Source organism: Engraulis encrasicolus, chromosome 9 (genome assembly GCF_034702125.1).
Source record: "Engraulis encrasicolus isolate BLACKSEA-1 chromosome 9, IST_EnEncr_1.0, whole genome shotgun sequence".
In the NCBI taxonomy this organism is placed as follows: domain Eukaryota; kingdom Metazoa; phylum Chordata; class Actinopteri; order Clupeiformes; family Engraulidae; genus Engraulis; species Engraulis encrasicolus.
Genome location: NC_085865.1, coordinates 31,773,722 through 31,791,221, shown reverse-complemented (window position 1 = coordinate 31,791,221; position 17,500 = coordinate 31,773,722). Strand labels below are relative to the sequence as shown.

Genomic DNA, 17,500 nt, shown 5'->3' with positions numbered 1-17,500 from the left:
GAGCCCCATGGCCTCCTGGGTAGTAGCAGCAGCGGCGGCGGGGGTGGCGGAGGCCATCAGCACCGCCGCCGCGAGTCCCATCCCATCGTGCCGTCATCCCTGTCCTTTTGTCACCCTCGATCAGGTAAGGGGCCACTGTACTAGCGAACAGTCTTATGTACGTACGTATGTACACAGTAAATTCTGCAGTGCTCATTCAACACTTAAAGAGTTGATTTGGCATCATTTGGACTTAAATGAACTCTTAAAGTGTTGAATTAACACCACAACATTTACTGTGTAGGAGACAGGAGAGGCAGGTGACATACCTCAATCTGTGTGTGTGTGTGTGTGTGTGTGTGTGTGTGTGTGTGTGTGTGTGTGTGTGTGTGTGTGTGTGTGTGTGTGTGTGTGTGTGTGTGTGTTAATGTAGGACAATATACGGTACATACAGGAGGTGACCTCCTTCAGTTTGTGTGTGTGTGTGTGTGTGTGTGTGTGTGTGTGTGTGTGTGTGTGTGTGTGTGTGTGTGTGTGTGTGTGTGTGTGTGTGTGTGTGTGTGTGTGTGTGTGTGTGTGTGTGTCTGTGTGTGTGTGTGTGTGTGTGTGTGTGTGTGTGTGTGTGTGTCTCTCTAGCTGGTATGGTATACTGTAATAATTCACCCAGGGCCTGATATGGTGTAAAACACTAGCACTCATGATGATCAGATGGTTCAAATGTAGTTTGCTGTGTGGGTCCTGCCCTCACTCTGATTCTAAGGGAAGCATGAAATCATTTAAGCACTTCCGCTCACTCTCCAAAGAGTTGGGACACGACACACTACACTTTCAGGTACACACGTAAAAAGTACGGCTTAGGGGCACAGTGGCATTAAGTTGTTCAGTCAGTTGGTCGGAAATTGATTTTCTTTTTGAAGGGTTTATTGTACACACGGCATAGACCTGTGGACTTTGGTACTTCCTGAATCCTGGGATCAAGACCTCTGGTGACCCGGTCTGGGTCATGTTCCCTTGGTCACCACCTCACTGTTTGGGGTTAGATGAGCGGTCAGCCCCTTAAGCTCTGTGCTCGCTTTTTCTTTAAAAGCAACAGACTAAATAAGTAGTTAAATCCAAGAATGCACCATGTCACTTGAAGTTTGAATAGGGCTTAAGGAATACCTTAGCATTATAATGTACAAGGAGTACAGTCATGAAAAGCAATGTGCTTACGGGGGTGAAGTCACAATAAGTAGTTTTTCCCAACCTTTAAACCTTTTGAACCTTTTCAGTCTTTTTCAACATTGTGTCATGAACTTGCATTAGTCTGAAAAGCGCTGTGGCTTCGTCTCCATGGACGATAACTGATTAAGTATGGTGAGTTTCAAAGAGTGGCCTGCCTCAACGTACTTTCATTATGAGATAATTTTAGCTCCAACCTGTAGGACAATTGAAGAGAAAAAATACTTTTTCTTCACTTGAAGACAATCATTCAAAGTAAATTTTAATTCAACACTCAGACAGTCGGATTTAGCACTTGGCTCTTCACGTGTTGAATTGAACCCTGGTCCAATAGACGGGCGATTCACACAAGTCACATCATTCTCTGCTGCCTAATTTGCGATTTCAGTTTCCTTTTCTCTTTAGTTTTTTCGTTGTAACCATCTTGACAACTTCCATAATTCAAAAGTGTCATATATGTACATCATGTAAGCACTGAAGAATGTTAAGCTGTGCGCATGGAACCAAAAACCTAGCCCTAACCCTAACCTGAATTTCAAAAATGGCTGGAACTGAGTAGCATATAAGCTACTCTCTGTCGTCACAGAGGAGGGCATAGCCATATACAGTAGCCACTGTTGACAACAAGCCTGAGGAGGGACGCCTGTGGGATTTACTATCAGCTAGACAGGCAACTGGACCAGATTCATGTCCAATTTCATAAGCTGTCACGAAGTGTTAAATCAATGTGTGCCGCTCAGTAGAGACATTTCACAGGGGCGCTTTCTATTTTGAGGGATCACTGCCAAAACTTTAGGTTTGCATAGCAACCTCACGCAGCCTATGTCACAGGGTGTGTGTGGGAGAATGATGTACAGCATCATGTTATATTGTGATCTATTGATGTTGCCAATCGTGCCAGTCCCATGAGTAGCATTGCTGACATGGTGTTAAAATGATTTATATATTAACTCCACTGTATGTTTTGATGTCGCCGATCTTCTCTGTGCTGCAATTAGCATGGCGAGCATGGTGTTGATTACCAGAAGAGGAGTGTCTGTGTGAACTTGAGGACACCATACCATCAGCCTATATTTTATATAAACTATATTTATGTTGTGATGATATTTCCAATCACATCAGTGCAATGATTAGCATGGCTAACGTGGTGTTGGTTACCACACTGACAAGTGCCTTTGTGGACTTTAAGACACCATTGCCAGAGAAGTCATCAGTCTGGAGTGAAAGGATATTATTAACCCTAAAGCGACCGACTGGGGTCATTTATGACCCCGGGCACATATTTTCATACACCATTCCGGCAATTTTCATCAGAAAAACTTTTCCTTCTAGGAGTTTGTCAATACATATGTTGTGCATGTTGTGAATGATTTTTGTGAGATTTGGACCATCTATGTAGGATTTATAATCAAAACATCTCTGGGGTCATTTATGACCCCGAGAGGATCCATGAGATACTCAACATTATAATGTCCATTGTTGTTGTAATTTTCAAACTCTGTTTTTTGTATTTTGTGTCTTTGGGCAGGCCATGGTCAGCAGACCTAAAATATTCACAATATAAACATTTATAGTATTAAAATATAATATATTATATAAATAAATAGGGCACCCCTGCGATAGCCAACGAAGCATATTGTGAGGGCACCCAGGTAGCATTTCCTCTGTTATTGCTCCATATTTGTTGATATCATGGCACAGTGGTCCTAGACACATGATGAGAATATGAAATGGAAGTCATCCTGATGAACAAAGAGGGAGGAAACAAGTCATCAGTGTAGAAATCAATGGCGTTTTTAGAATTTTCCTTATTTTATGGCTATTCAAAGGCTGAAGCATCAGTTGAATCATTTCTTTACTCTAATATATGTGGAAGACACCTTTTCACAGCTACAATGTCCAGAAAAAGTTTCAGAGAAATTTTGAGTGTGCAAAAGGTTATATGTTTGAGACATGGTTTTGTCTATGTAAATTACCATATTCTCTGATCTTGTGATTTCATGAACCCAGAAATGTTGAGTACCCTAAAGTTTTATTGCAGAAATGTCATCTATGGGCCTAATGAATAGAATTTAGCTTGGTTTCTCAAAGTTTCACTTTGAGCAATCTCCATAATTAGCATAAATATACTGTATTATTATGGTGAGACTACTACAAGTGAATAGGCTAAAAAATTAAAATGATAGATATCACCATGAAACTTTCTCAGTTGATTACTGATGATGAGAGAAGAAAAAAATGTATTGGATGTTTTTTGTATTTTGATGTTTACATATGCAAATGAGGGCATACATCATATTTAGCATATACGTATGTAAGTTTGACTATTTTTTAGCAAAACAAAAAAATGTTCAAATTCACATTTTTTTGCTTTAGATGAGGGACAAGTATGTGCAAGATGTAAATAAATTTGAATGAACCCCAAAACATAATTTATATAGTGGTATTTCTATATAAACTCCTTGGGGTCATAAATGACCCCGCTCGGTCAGATTAGTCGCAAAAACAGGCCGGTCGCTTGAGGGTTAAGCATTCTTTGCTATACATGTTTATGTTTAGTTTTAGTTTAGTTTTTATACGTGTTTATGCTTAGTTGTTTCTGGTAACATCAGGGAGGTTTTCCAAGATGTTGGCTCAGTAGTAAACCAGCTTAAGTTAACTTTGCGATGTGATAAATCAGAAGAGCCAAGAGTCCTCATTTCTTCACTAAATGACACCTGTGGCTTATCTATTAGCAGGTTTACCACCTCCTGTAGGTTAACTTAGCCAGGTTTATATGGGCTAACCATGTTAATATGGGCTACGATTAGCATGGCTAACAACATGGTGTGGTTATAGGGTGACCAGACGTCCCAGTTCAACCGGGACAGTCCCCGTTTAACCGTGACAGTCCCGGTTTACAGTCCCGGTTTGGAATTGTGTGTCCCAGGTCCGGAGCAAACTATGTCGGGACACAAATATGTCCCGGTTTTGGCCACCCGCAACATTGCACCACATGTCTACTATCAGGGTAAATATATGGAAAAGATGACAGTGCCTGTGTGGACTTGAAGATACCGTTGTCAGAGAAGTCATCAGCCGAGGGATATGATGACAGGAAATAGGGTCAGTGCTGGGACAGTGTCTTCTATTGCCACTAGCGCTCAATAGCCTGTTGGCCGCGCGACCCCCCCATCTCCAGGGGGCTGATGGGAATTAATCCTATCAAATACTAATAGTATGAAGAGAGATTGGTGTTGACACTGAGGTGTTGTTATGGTAATGGTAGCCGAGGGAAATGTTCTTGCTGTGGCTCATCAAAATGGTTATTGGTGCTCTAAAAATAAGGATGGTTGACATTGCTGAGAGCTGTGGGAATGTTTTTTTTTTCCTATGGTTATGTAACATGGATGACTACACTGGTGCTCTCCAAAGCACAGATTCTGTGCACCATCCTTGTGCGTATGTACTTCCGTGTCTTACTTGTCTGCCAAATCATACTGGTCAGCTTTTTCTTAGAAAGCATGCAGGTACACATGCACACACACGTGCTCAGACATACGCACACACACACACACACACACACACACACACACACACACACACACACACACACACACACACACACACACACACACACACACACACACACACACACACACACACACACACACACACACACACACACACACACACAAATTGTTTGACTGAAAATCTGTCTTAATACCTTGATGTCTACTTTTGTTTGCCCCAATCATGTTCCTGAATGAAGCAAATGAAGTGATTGCACTCGAGGGGGCTCAGGCCTCAGGGTAGGCTTAGTCTGCCTGTGTGTGTGTGTGTGTTTTCACTGCCTTATATTAGTAATCTCATTACTCCTGTGTGGATGACCCAGTAGGGGAGATTAAGAAAAGTATCCTTCTCAGCATGTGTGGAGGAATAAGGAGGGAGGAAAGAGGGAAGAGAGCCGGGGGGAGAGAGGGGGGGGTGTAGGAGAGGGGTTGGAGGGGGGGGGCGACAGAGAGAGAGAGAGAGAGGGAGGGAGACAGAGAGAGAGATAGAGAGAGAGAGAGAGAGAGAGAGAGAGAGAGAGAGAGAGAGAGAGAGAGAGAGAGAGAGAGAGAGAGAGAGAAAGAGAGGTACAGAAAAGGTGCGCAAGATGAATGAAGGGAGACTGAGGAGGGGGAGAAAGAGAAAGAGAGGGAGAGGGAGGGAAAGACAGAGAGAGAGAGAGAGAGAGAGAGAGAGAGAGAGAGAGAGAGAGAAGGAGAGAGGAAAAGGTGCTGAAGATGAATACGGCCTTGTAAAATAGCAAGGTAGACAGAAAGATAGTGAACAGGAAGTAGGAGGGTGCAGTATTTTTCCCTTGAAACGTAGCACCTGCTGACCTGGTTGCCTGCCTTCAGCTCTGACCCACTAAATGCAATACTGGGGAGCGGTAGACATGAGATAGGATGCATGAGGGCTTGGTTACATAATAGTGAAGAGAGAGGGGAGGGGCGGGGGGGGGATACTCTGTGGAAAGCTTAGAGCTGAAACATCAGCACTGCAAAAAAGTGATGATAACTTAAAGTGATACTGTCCCATTTTTGGAAATAAGCTCATATCACACCTCCCCTTGAGTTAAATAATTGAGTTTTACCGTTTTACCGTCCTGTACTTTCAACCGTTCTCTGAGTATGGCCGTGCAAATTTTACCTCCATGCTAGCAGCTAACATTGAGTCCTATGAGACCAGCTGTCCTATGAGACCACCCTATTATTTAATTCAAGGGGAGGTGTAATATGAGCTTATTTCCACACCTATAGGCAGAAGTCTGTCATACAGTGGGTGCCTACGGTAGGATCTGCTAATGTTGCCCCATTCGTTCTTTGCGAGGCCCAGCTCAAAACACCTTGGACGTGTCATGGAAGTCACATAGTACAGTCTGTGCATGGAAAGGGAAAAAATCAAATTGCTCCAATTGCAAGCATTTATCCCATAATAATGGTATGCACTGCACACTGTTACAGTGTATTTGGCCCACACAACAGCTCAAACTTGACTCCGCTCAGTGTATACACCAATTCAACATAGTCAGTTCACAGGCTCCAAATCAATTTCTACCCAATCACACACTCCCGTAGAAATATCTGGATGTTCGAGTGGGCTCTTGAAATAGGAACTGGAGCTGAGCTGAATGAACTGGAAATGACCCTGACAATGCTGTGTGTGTGTGTGTGTGTGTGTGTGTGTGTGTGTGTGTGTGTGTGTGTGTGTGTGTGTGTGTGTGTGTGTGTGTGTGTGTGTGTGTGTGTGTGTGTGTTTATGTGTGTGTGTGTGTGTGTGTGTGTGTGTGTGTGTGTGTGTGTGTGTGTGTGTGTGCGTGTGTGCGTGTGTGTGTGTGTGAGAGAGAGTGTGTGCCTGCGCGCGTGCGTGTGCGTGTGTGTTTGTGTGTGTCTGTGAGTGTGTGAATGACCCCATGTGGGTCATCTCCCTGTAGGCCGTACCTAGAGTGGGATAGAGTGACTTTATGTAGAGGAGATGGAGAGATGTTTTTAGGGAGAAGTGGGTGTGTGGAAACTCTACCCTTTTCCTCTTTGCAGCTCTGCTATGCAGTCTGTGTGTGTGTGTGTGTATGTATGCGTGCGTGCGTGCGTGCGTTCATGTGTGCGCAATGGTGTAGTCTACGTAGAACGCAGGTATACGGAGTATACCCACCTCTAAATTTTAGGGGCTTCAGTATACCCACTTAAAATGGATTGATCCATTATTTAGAATAGCATAAATATATACAGTATACCCACTTCAGAAAATGCTAGGATATACAGTATACCCACTTCAAAAAAGTAGACTGCACCACTGTGCGTGCGTGTGAGTGAGTGTGTGTTTGTGTGTGTGTGCTCACTTGACCTGTGTGTCACCCTGCTAGCTTTGTTTTCTCCACAACACAGTGGCTAACTTATACAGTATGAGCCAAGTGCACAAGTAACACACACACATGCATGCGCGCACGCACACACACACGCGCACACACACACACACACACACACACACACACACACACACACACACACACACACACACACACACACACACACACACACACACACACACACACACACACACACACACACACACACACACACACACACACACACACACACACACACACACTGTATTTTAGGGAACTGGAGACTTCCCTAAACAGTCTCCTGAATGGAGACTACTCAAATTGCCTAAGTCTTTGTCTGTGGCTCTCCCAAAGTGTCTCATGGTAATATCATGTTTACCTGTTGGCATCCATTGTAAAAGGTTTCATGACCATGTCATTCATACTGTAATCTGTAATGTAAACATTCATTAATGGCCATGATGCAGCTTATGTAATCAAGCTTTTGGGTGGAGTACAGTAGTACAATAGAGTAAGTTTATTGATTCTGAAGAAAACTAAGGTGTCCAACAGCATGCACACAAAATACACCTGGCAAGACAGATTAAACAGTAGGCCTATATTACACACATCTAGCATGAAATGTACATATAGCCTGGGGTCACACCATAGGAAAAGTCAATATGCTACTACACCCATCAATGACTCACAGATTCAAAAGTAATGTATTGTAATTAGACAACAGATCCAGGCCAGAATCATGGCCCAGCTACGATTATTCCCTATGGAGCGATGCTAGACCAACCTACCTGGCAGGAAATTAAATTCTGCCAACAGGGTTTGACCTAGTTTGTAGTTTACTAGGCTACCACACACCTGCAGTGCATACTGTATATTGGGCAATGCAACTTTAGTAAGTCTAAATCCATGTTATGTGTATGTGTGTTGTGTATATTCATTGCAACTGTAGCAGGTGCTGCTTCGATTGAATGGGGGTACACAATTTACTATGTGTGTAATGTGTGTACTCATTCTGTGTGTGTGTGTGTGTGTGTGTGTGTGTGTGTGTGTGTGTGTGTGTGTGTGTGTGTGTGTGTGTGTGTGTGTGTGTGTGTGTGTGTATGTGTGTGTGTGTGTGTGTGTGTGTGTGTGTGTGTGTGTGTGTGTCAGAGAAAGAGAGACAGAGAGAGATAAAGAGATAGGGAGAGAGCGGGTGTGTACAGTTTACTTGTAGGTGCTTGCACGAGTGTGTGTGTGTGCGTGTGTGTGTGTGTGTGTGTGTGTGGTGTGTGTGATGTGTGTGCATGAGCGCGTGTTTGTATGTGAGTAGTGTTTCTTATCATCTGTACATGAATGCGTGTCAGCAGCGGGGGGCTCTAATAATAAGTTGGGCCATGCTGCAGCGGGATCAGTCATGGAGACCTGGCTGGGGACGCTGTTTAAAATGTCATGAGATAGTGGAAATGCCAACTCCAGCTCTCAAGGGATCCTTCTCCTCTCTCCCTCCCTCATCCCTCCTCCATCCCTCCATTCCTCCCTCCCTCTTTCCCCATTCAACCTCTTTTCCCTTCGTCTCCCTCCACTATGCTATATCACTTGATTATACAACAGTCTCACGGGCTACTTTCCATTCACCCACTTCCTGCTTCCAATGTTTGGATTGGGCTGTTTAGTTTTTTATAGCATGGCATTATTCTTCTTTTGTTATTATTTTGTTATGAGCTCTCTTCATGTTGAAGTATCTTGTTTCTTTTAGTGAGACAGACCAAATTGGATAACTGATTGTAATGACATATAGGGCAGTCATGGGTGAGCGGTTAGGGCGTCAGACTTGCATCCCAGAGGTTGCCGGTTCGACTCCCGACCCGCCAGGTTGGTGGGGGGAGTAATCAACCAATGCTCTCCCCCATCCTCCTCCATGACTGAGGTACCCTGAGCATGGTACCGTCCCATCGCACTGCTCCCCATGGGGCGCCACTGAGGGCTGCCCCCTTGCACGGGTGAGGCATAAATGCAATTTCGTTGTGTGCAGTGTTCACTTGTGTGCTGTGGAGTGCTGTGTCACAATGACAATGGGAGTTGGAGTTTCCCAATGGGCTTTCGCTTTCGCTTTCACAGGATTGGTTTTCCATTGGAGCCTCGTTTATTGGGAAATGACACAGGCAGGTCAGTGTATGCGTTGGTCATTGGTGTGAATATATCAGGCAGTTTGAGATCAGGTGTGGGAATAGGCAATAGGCAATTGCCACTTCTGTCTGACAAAAAACCCTGGACATTTCAACAACCCTAATAACTCTTTTGCAAGCAATGACACTTGTCATTCAGTGTCTAGGGAAAATATATTCATCAATAAAGTGACATAATATTAATAATAGCTATATATTTGTATAGCACTATTCTCCAAGACACGTAGCTCAGTGTAATTAACAGTTAGATTAAAAACAGTCTTAAAAGTAAAAATAATGAAATGAAGTAAAAGAGAAAATAATTAAAAAAAAATAGTAAAAGAGATAAAATAAATAAAATGGATAAAATATAAAATAAAAAAGTGACAGGCAGGTAAAACAGGGACAAGTGCAACACTTGAAGTGTAACAGACCTAACAGAAGTAACAGATTCGAACAGGAGAGGGTAAACCATTGCTGTTTACAGTAGCTGTCGCTGCAGAGCAGTTCCCACCAGTGATATAGGACCAACAGCTGGCCATCCATCAGAAGCTAAAAAGAGGAAGTTATAACTTGGTTAGGCATGTGAAGCCAAGCTTGCAGGCTGTAAAGATGACACTCATGCTGTGGTCAAGTACTATGCAAAGCTTTTAGGCTTCCTTCATTTCTCTGTAATATTCTATACGTTTTGTTTTCACCACATTTGCTCAGCAGCTCAAAGGTATACACACACACACGCAAACGCACACGCACACACACACACACACACACACACACACACACACACACACACACACACACACACACACACACACACACACACACACACACACACACACGCGCACACACGTACACAAACACACACTTACACGGACACGCACTCATACACAGACTATCAAACACTGAATATTGTAACAAAAAATGACATTTCACCTCACTGGCGTACACCGTATTGACAGATTTTTAGCATGACAGAGCACACCAATAATGACAGGGTCAAGGCAGAAGGTCAGTGACCATGTGGGATGTGACAACATAGGTATGTAGAGGGCAAATACTAGGCTGTGTGGAGTTTGGAATATGCCTGAAGACGTACTCGGTAGAGATCCTGGGATTCCGTTGTGATTACTGCTGTGCCACTACTGTCTACTAAATGGCTGTTTTGTCATGATTGTTGGGGATGTGCTTGTCATTCTTGCATTCTCTCTTCCACACAATTTGTTTATTGATTATTTTCTTTCCTACACTTATTTTTATGTGTTGTGGAGGCACCACAAGGTGTCAACTATTGGTAACAGTGAAATACAATTCTTGGAGGCGGTTACCATGTTTTCACACTAGGTGGCACTGTTTACATTCATGTCGGTATGAGCGAAGCCTAGACAAGTATCACAATATTAAATCTTGCTTGGCCTTCAAGTGTTAAGCGCTGACTTCCTCCAGGCGTGTGCAATGCTGAGCTGTGTTTATTTGCAGCTTCCAGCTAAGAGATTTTACGCATCATAAAATTGATCCACTGGCAGGGTCACTGTATCACTGTATCTTAGCCCGGCCTATTCACGACATCAGAGACATACCGTAGGCCCGTGATGGGCAACTGGAGGCCCGGGGAGCCACGTGCGACCCACTCCCCTCTTTCAGTGTGGCCCGTAGATACTTAATGTGTACTGTGTGCACAAACACTGCTACAGTAACATTGATATCAAATCTAAGCCAGCAGGCAAAACCACAAGTCTCTCATTATGCTGCACTTCATGCTGGCCACTTTTTCATTTTGTGCCATAATTACAGTAAATGTAAGCGCTTTGCACTTTCTTTTAAGCTACTGTAGGTGTTTTGTCTTTCTTTCTCATCAAAGACGTCGTGTTTAAATACAATGGTCTAATACACCTTTGGGGTATAAATATACAAAAAAAAATTGCCTCTCTCTCTCCTTTGGTAGCTTGCCAGTATCTCATATCCGTCTAGTTGAAATACATGGTCATGTGGCCCTCCGATGGTGGCATTGAAAAATGTTGGCCATCAGAGTTGCCCATCCCTGCTGTTGGCTATACACGCCTGCTGCCTGCTGCTGCTCTGTTGTCTCCCTCTTCACCTACATACTTTTAACATCCACTGACGTATTTGACCCTGTGTGGTGCAGTGTAGCCATGTTACCTCATGGCTGTGGTATACATGAGTGAGCTGCCTTGCGAGTCATAGTACATAGCACTTGGACACCTAGACCAGTTGTCACCACCTAGGTCTGTTGTCTGTCTGCGTAGTCTAGGCCTACTCAAGCCTGTATAGCCTAAATGTGTACCTTGAAGGGAGGCTGTATAATGTTAATTATTAATTACTTTTTAATTATTAATATTATTACTTAATGTTCCACCGGTGGAACACTGTAATAAATCACGGAAAAACCTTTACTACTATAGTATTACACCACCACTGACAGCACACAAAGCCTTTGGTAATACATTACGGCTTGGTCTGGTAACAGTTAATTTATAACAGGGGCTGTGTCCTACAGGGTGAAAGTGGCACTGTGGAAGTTTTTGATTAAAGGCACCTTTAAATTTTAGTGCATACTGACAAAAATCATTGGGATCATTCATTCCTTTACAAACTTGTTAATATCCTTCCATCCATACACTGTCATAAGGAGAAACGTAGTGAGCTCCCAACCTATTTATTATCAGAGCACTGTGTGTACTGACAATAAAGGATTGATGCTTTTATTCTGTTGCTCTTTCTACTGCACATAGGTACAGCAGTGCACACAGAAAGCATCTACTTATAATCTGTGTATTTGTTTATTCTGTCAATGTATAGATGGGGTTCTGTTTTGCAATCAGGAACTGATTAGACCAGGTGTGTCAGAAATTAGGCCTGGGGGACAGATGTGGTCAGACAGGTGGATGAATCCGGCCCCAGACGTTTAGAGGTTGTCATAGAAAAGTAAATGTCTTGACTATGCATATTATTTTTGCCACGCACATCTTGGTTTGTCAGTAGGATTTCACAATGTGTGAAAGCATGATTTTGCAAACAGGAACTGGCCTTATATAGCAGTATAATATAATATGTGTGTGTTGCAGTGGGCTGCTTGACATGCAGCACAGTGGCAGTGACTGATGGCTAAGTTGCTATAATATAATGCATTTATGTGCTGCTGAGTGCCAGCCGGCGCTCACAAACAACCTGCAACTCTCATCTCTTCCTCTCTCTCTCTCTTACTTTCTATCTCTCTCTCTCTCTCTTGCTTTCTATCTCTCTCTCTCCCCTCCCTCCCTCACTCTCCATATCTCTCTCTTACTTTCTTTCTCTCTCTCTCCCTCTTATTTTCTATCTCTCTCTCTCTTTCTCTCTCTATCCCCTCCCTCCCTCTCTCTCCCTCTCTCTCTTACTTTCTCTCTCTCTCTCTCTCTCTCTCTCTCTCTCTCTCTGCTCCCTCTCTCTCTGTCTCTCTCTCTCTCTCTGCTCCATATTTTCTGTTAGCTTTGGTCAAGACCTCTATTTCCTTTCTCCTCTTCAGCCAGTCTCATCATCATCATCATCATCATCATCATCATCATCATCATCATCATCATCATCATCATCATCCTCACTCACACATACATTCCGCTACAATTGCACACTCTCACCACTTAAACCTCTCCACTCTCGCCACTTAAATTGCCTGCACTCTCAACTGTGTGTGTGTGTGTGTGTGTGTGTGTGTGTGTGTGTGTGTGTGTGTGTGTGTGTGTGTGTGTGTGTGTGTGTGTGTGTGTGTGTGTGTGTGTGTGTGTGTGTGTGTGTGTGTGTCAGAATATCCACACTCTGAGAGGCAAGGTTCAAATGGATGGTACGACACCCAGACACGGTAGCATTCTCACAGTTATTGCATATAAGAATTGCAATTTTACAGCCTGTGGCTGAGGGTTTATCATTATCCTGTCTACTCAACCCAACCCGTTTCATCTCACCCTAGGCCACAAAGTTTTTGGCAAATAGACCAACTCCGCTTCCCCAACGCTGGCAGCCAGCCAACTGGGCCTTAGTTCAGTAGGTTGAAAGTGTGAGAGGGCCCGGCTCGCTCACTCACTCATTTGCTCGCTAGCGTTCTCTCGCTAGCGCACCACTGTTTTCCCCTTTCCGTCCGTGTCGGCAAACAAAGAATGTGTTAACGTTTGCGCCAATGTTGGGGCCCTCGCAGGAACGAGCCAAGAATACCAAACATCGAGCGGCGTCTTCTATTATATCAGCTGGCGTTAGGTACGCAGAGGCGGCGCGGTAGTATTTGTTGTTACACATCGCCATCTGCTCTAAAGTGTCTCCGCAGGCACATTAGTGTCTGTGTGCATATAGTTTGATGATGTTGTAAAAACCACTGTAGCAGGTGCAACAGTGGTGGAGCGTGGACTGAGACGAGATGTTTTTGTAGGAGATTGTAAAGTATGATCAATCCCTAAGGGACAAAAAATACGAAAAACGAATCAAAGTACATATATTTTAAGCCAAGGCATGTTACCTTAAGCAAACAAATTTATTTTTGAGCTAGTCCTCTTCTATCCTTAGATATGTCTTTCATAGTTTGATGATGTTGTAAAAACCACTGGAGCAGGTGCAACAGTGGCGGAGAGTGGACTGAGACGAGATGTTTCTGCAGAAGGAGATTGTTAAATATGATCGATCCCCAACAGACAAAAGATACGAAAAACTGATCAAAGTAAAAGCATTTTAAGCAAATTAACTTTATTTTTGGACTAGTCCTCTTCTATCCTTGGACATCTATCTGTATTGTCTTACCTGACTTGCCCTCTTTACCTCTCAATCTCTCTCTAACTCAAGTCTAACCCTCTCCAACAGTAACTCGGGCCATTCGTGAAGTCTTTCGAGAAAAACAGAAAAAAACAACTTTAGGCCTCATGGTGCCTTTACGAATAGCCTCGTTTCTCGTGGTTGAGCGACGAAAGGGGTAGCTTACAATTGGGGTAGTTTGTTTTGGGGGGAAGAATAATGCGGACGGACGTCAACAATCAAGCGCGAGTGAAGGCTAACTGGAAACGACGGTAATCAAACATTTCAAACAAGTGATTTACGGTTAAGTTTAGGGTTAAGTTTAGGGTTAGGGTTAGGGTTAGGGTTAAGGTTAGGGTTAGGGTTAGGTTTAGGGTTAAGGTTAGGGATAATGTTGGAGGAAGGGAGACATGGCATGAAGCTGACACAACGACAGCGCTCCCCTCCCGGAATGCACGCTTCTCTCTCTCACTCGCTCTCTCTCACCCTCTCTCTCACCCACTCTCGACGACAGCGCGCGTTGCCCAACTACGAAAAATGCTATATCATAGCGGCACCACGAAGCATGTCGTTGATTTTCCCCGAGAATGGGCTCCCCTCTCACATTTTGGTCTGACTACCTTTGTCTTCCTCTGTACTGTGTCTAACTTGAGTTGTAACCTCTATCCCTGTGAGGTTGCAGTGAGAACAAGCCTGTATGTTCTTAGAGGAGCTATTAAAAGCCATATTTTTAAACTGACAGAAATTCTTGTCTTCATGATGTTGCTACAGCAACCTGCAGTTGAAATGAGTCACATACACTTAACAATTTTTTCACCAACTCCTGCGTTCTCTTTTAAAACTTTATCATCATCTCTGCAGCAATGAAGGGCAGCCCAGGTCAACAGTCTATTAGCGAGGCAATCAGAGTACTCTTTCATCTTTTGTGATAAGCATCAAAGTGGGTGAGTGTTGGGTTAACCAGCTTGACGGCCAGGGCAGAGATCATGGCTAGGGGCCCCTGACCTCACTCCAGGGAGTGGGTGGGAGGGGTGTGTGGACGCCAGAGGCCAGGGCCTCTGCACAGCTTTGGCAGAGCCCAGGGCTAAGACATCTGAACGCACCCCCCCTACTGAATACATGCAATGGAATGGGGACTCAGTTCTTGACCCAGCCTGTGGGTCTCTGGGCCCAGGACAACTGACCCCCTTTGTTCCCTCTGCTGGCTTGCCCTGGTCAGGACTACCAAGAGGAAGCGAGTGTGGAACATGGATGTTAATGTAAAACCAGCATGTTCTATCTAGGCACTAGACCTGCAAATATTGTGCAAATTAAGAAAAAAAATCATCACTTTTATTCTCTCAGCACGTAACATGTTCTAGCTTATGAATTGCTGTATGTGAATGATGAAGCTTATGAATGGCTGTGTGTGTGTGTGTGTGTGTGTGTGTGTGTGTGTGTGTGTGTGTGTGTGTGTGTGTGTGTGTGTGTGTGTGTGTGTGTGTGTGTGTGTGTGTGTGTGTGTGTGTGTGTGTGTGTGTGTGTGTGTGTGTGTGTGTGTGTGTGTGTGTGTGAGAGAGAGAGAGAGAGACAGAGACAGAGACAGAGAGACAGACAGACTCACACATGTCTGTCTGTGTGTGAGCATGTGTCAAGAGCTTTCACAATGGCTCAGGAGCGCGACTATTTGAGGAGTAAAGGTAAACCTGAAGGTGAGTGTTGAAGGCATTGTCCTGTTATCTGTTATCAGACCTGCTCTGCTTATCTAAACCTCATCCACAGGGTCAGGGGCCCTTTGCCGTCAGGACAAAGTCATGTAGCCCCTTAATGCGCACCGTACCTTTAGTGGCACGCTGTAATAGTCATTGAAATGTAACTACCATAGCACTACAATACTATGACACAACACAGGCTTTTTAGTAATGCACCACAACTTGGTCATTACCATACTGGTAACAACAAATGTATAATGCCGTGTCTTAAGAGGTTAAAAAAATAACCCCCCCACACCCAATACGTACAATGTCCCAATGACCAAATTCTGGGCCCCTCATCTTCCTGGGGTAAGGACAGCTAACCCCTTTGCCCCCCCCTGTCGACTTCACAGGGTAACGACCTCTGTGGACACCACTGGCTCCTGTTGAGTCGTTCTGGGCTTTACGGCCGGGTCCCTCCAGAGGCCAATAATCCTCAGCTCAAACAGCAGTCTATGTTATTACATTACCCCCGCTGGCTGCAGCCTCCGTTAATTTGAAAATTTCATTTCAACACACAGACACACACACACACACATACAAGCACGCACGCACACACACACACACACACACACACACACACACACACACACACACACACACACACACACACACACACACACACACACACACACACACACACACACACACACACACACACACACACACACACACACACACACACAGGCAGATGCATGTATGGTTGCATGCACGCACACATACACAAATGCATTTACACACATTTATGCATACACATGCACAGTTGTGCACACACACACACACACACACACACACACACACACACACATACACACACACACACACACACACACACATACACACACACACACACACACACACACACTCACACACACACACACACACACACACACACACACAGATGCATGTATGGTCGCATGCACGCTCACATACACAAATCCATTTACACACATTTATGCATACACATGCACAGGTGTGCACACGCGCACACACACACTCAGACACACACACACACACACACACACACACACACACACACACACACACACACACACACACACACACACACACACACACACACACACACACACACACACACACACACACACACACACACACACACACACACACAGGCCTCTCCCACCTGACATGCTATCATGCTAGCTGTTATTCGCCATTGTGCACCTGTGTCTCTGTGAGCATGAAATGAAGATGAGAAGGAAGAATGAAGAGACTCTCTCTCTCTCTCTCTCTCTCTCTCTCTCTCTCTCTCTCTCTCTCTCTCTCTCTCTCTCTCTCTCTCTCTCTCTCTCTCTCTCTCTCTCTCTCTCTCTCTGTCTCTCTCTCTCTCGCTCTCTCTCTATCGCTCACTCGCACTCTCACTCTCCCTGAGTTTCCATTCACCCCACATCCCTCTCCTTGTCTCCCAATATTCACTCTCTCTCTCCTGCCCCTGCTCTCTTATCCTTTACTCACCCTGTTCTCTCACTCATTTCCTTGCTCCCTCTCTGCCCCCCCCCCTCCCTTCTCTCTGTCTTTCTCTCATCCCAAAAAAAGTGAGTGAATGTTAACAGTTAACTACACTAGGGCTCGGTCACAGTCCTTTTGAAAGGCTCATTTAAATGTCAGCCCCTTTCATCTCATGTTCAGTCAGGGAGCTGTAGCCTTTCATGAGCTCGTATTGTACAGTGCAGGAGCAAAGACGAGCGAGTGAGGCCTTTGAGTCGACACTGCGAGTCATTCTTTTCAGCTTTCACGATGAAAGACATGTAAAAAAGCCCAGA

The 17,500-nt window shown here is 44.4% G+C and overlaps 1 protein-coding gene across 4 annotated transcripts in view; it reads left to right on the top strand.

The window, feature by feature from the left end:
• The window catches only part of LOC134455693 (5'-AMP-activated protein kinase subunit gamma-1-like), a 152,847-nt gene that overhangs the window by 67,792 nt on the left and 67,555 nt on the right, over positions 1 to 17,500 (top strand). Inside the window, exon 1 of one of the 4 annotated variants that reach the window (XM_063206915.1) lies at positions 1 to 124. This exon is cut by the window's left edge and continues 1,766 nt beyond it. The exons of the other annotated variants lie outside the window; for them this stretch is intronic. Coding sequence (XP_063062985.1) covers positions 1 to 124 — 124 coding nt within the window. The remainder of the gene's footprint in view (positions 125 to 17,500) is intronic. 4 annotated transcript variants of the gene reach the window in all.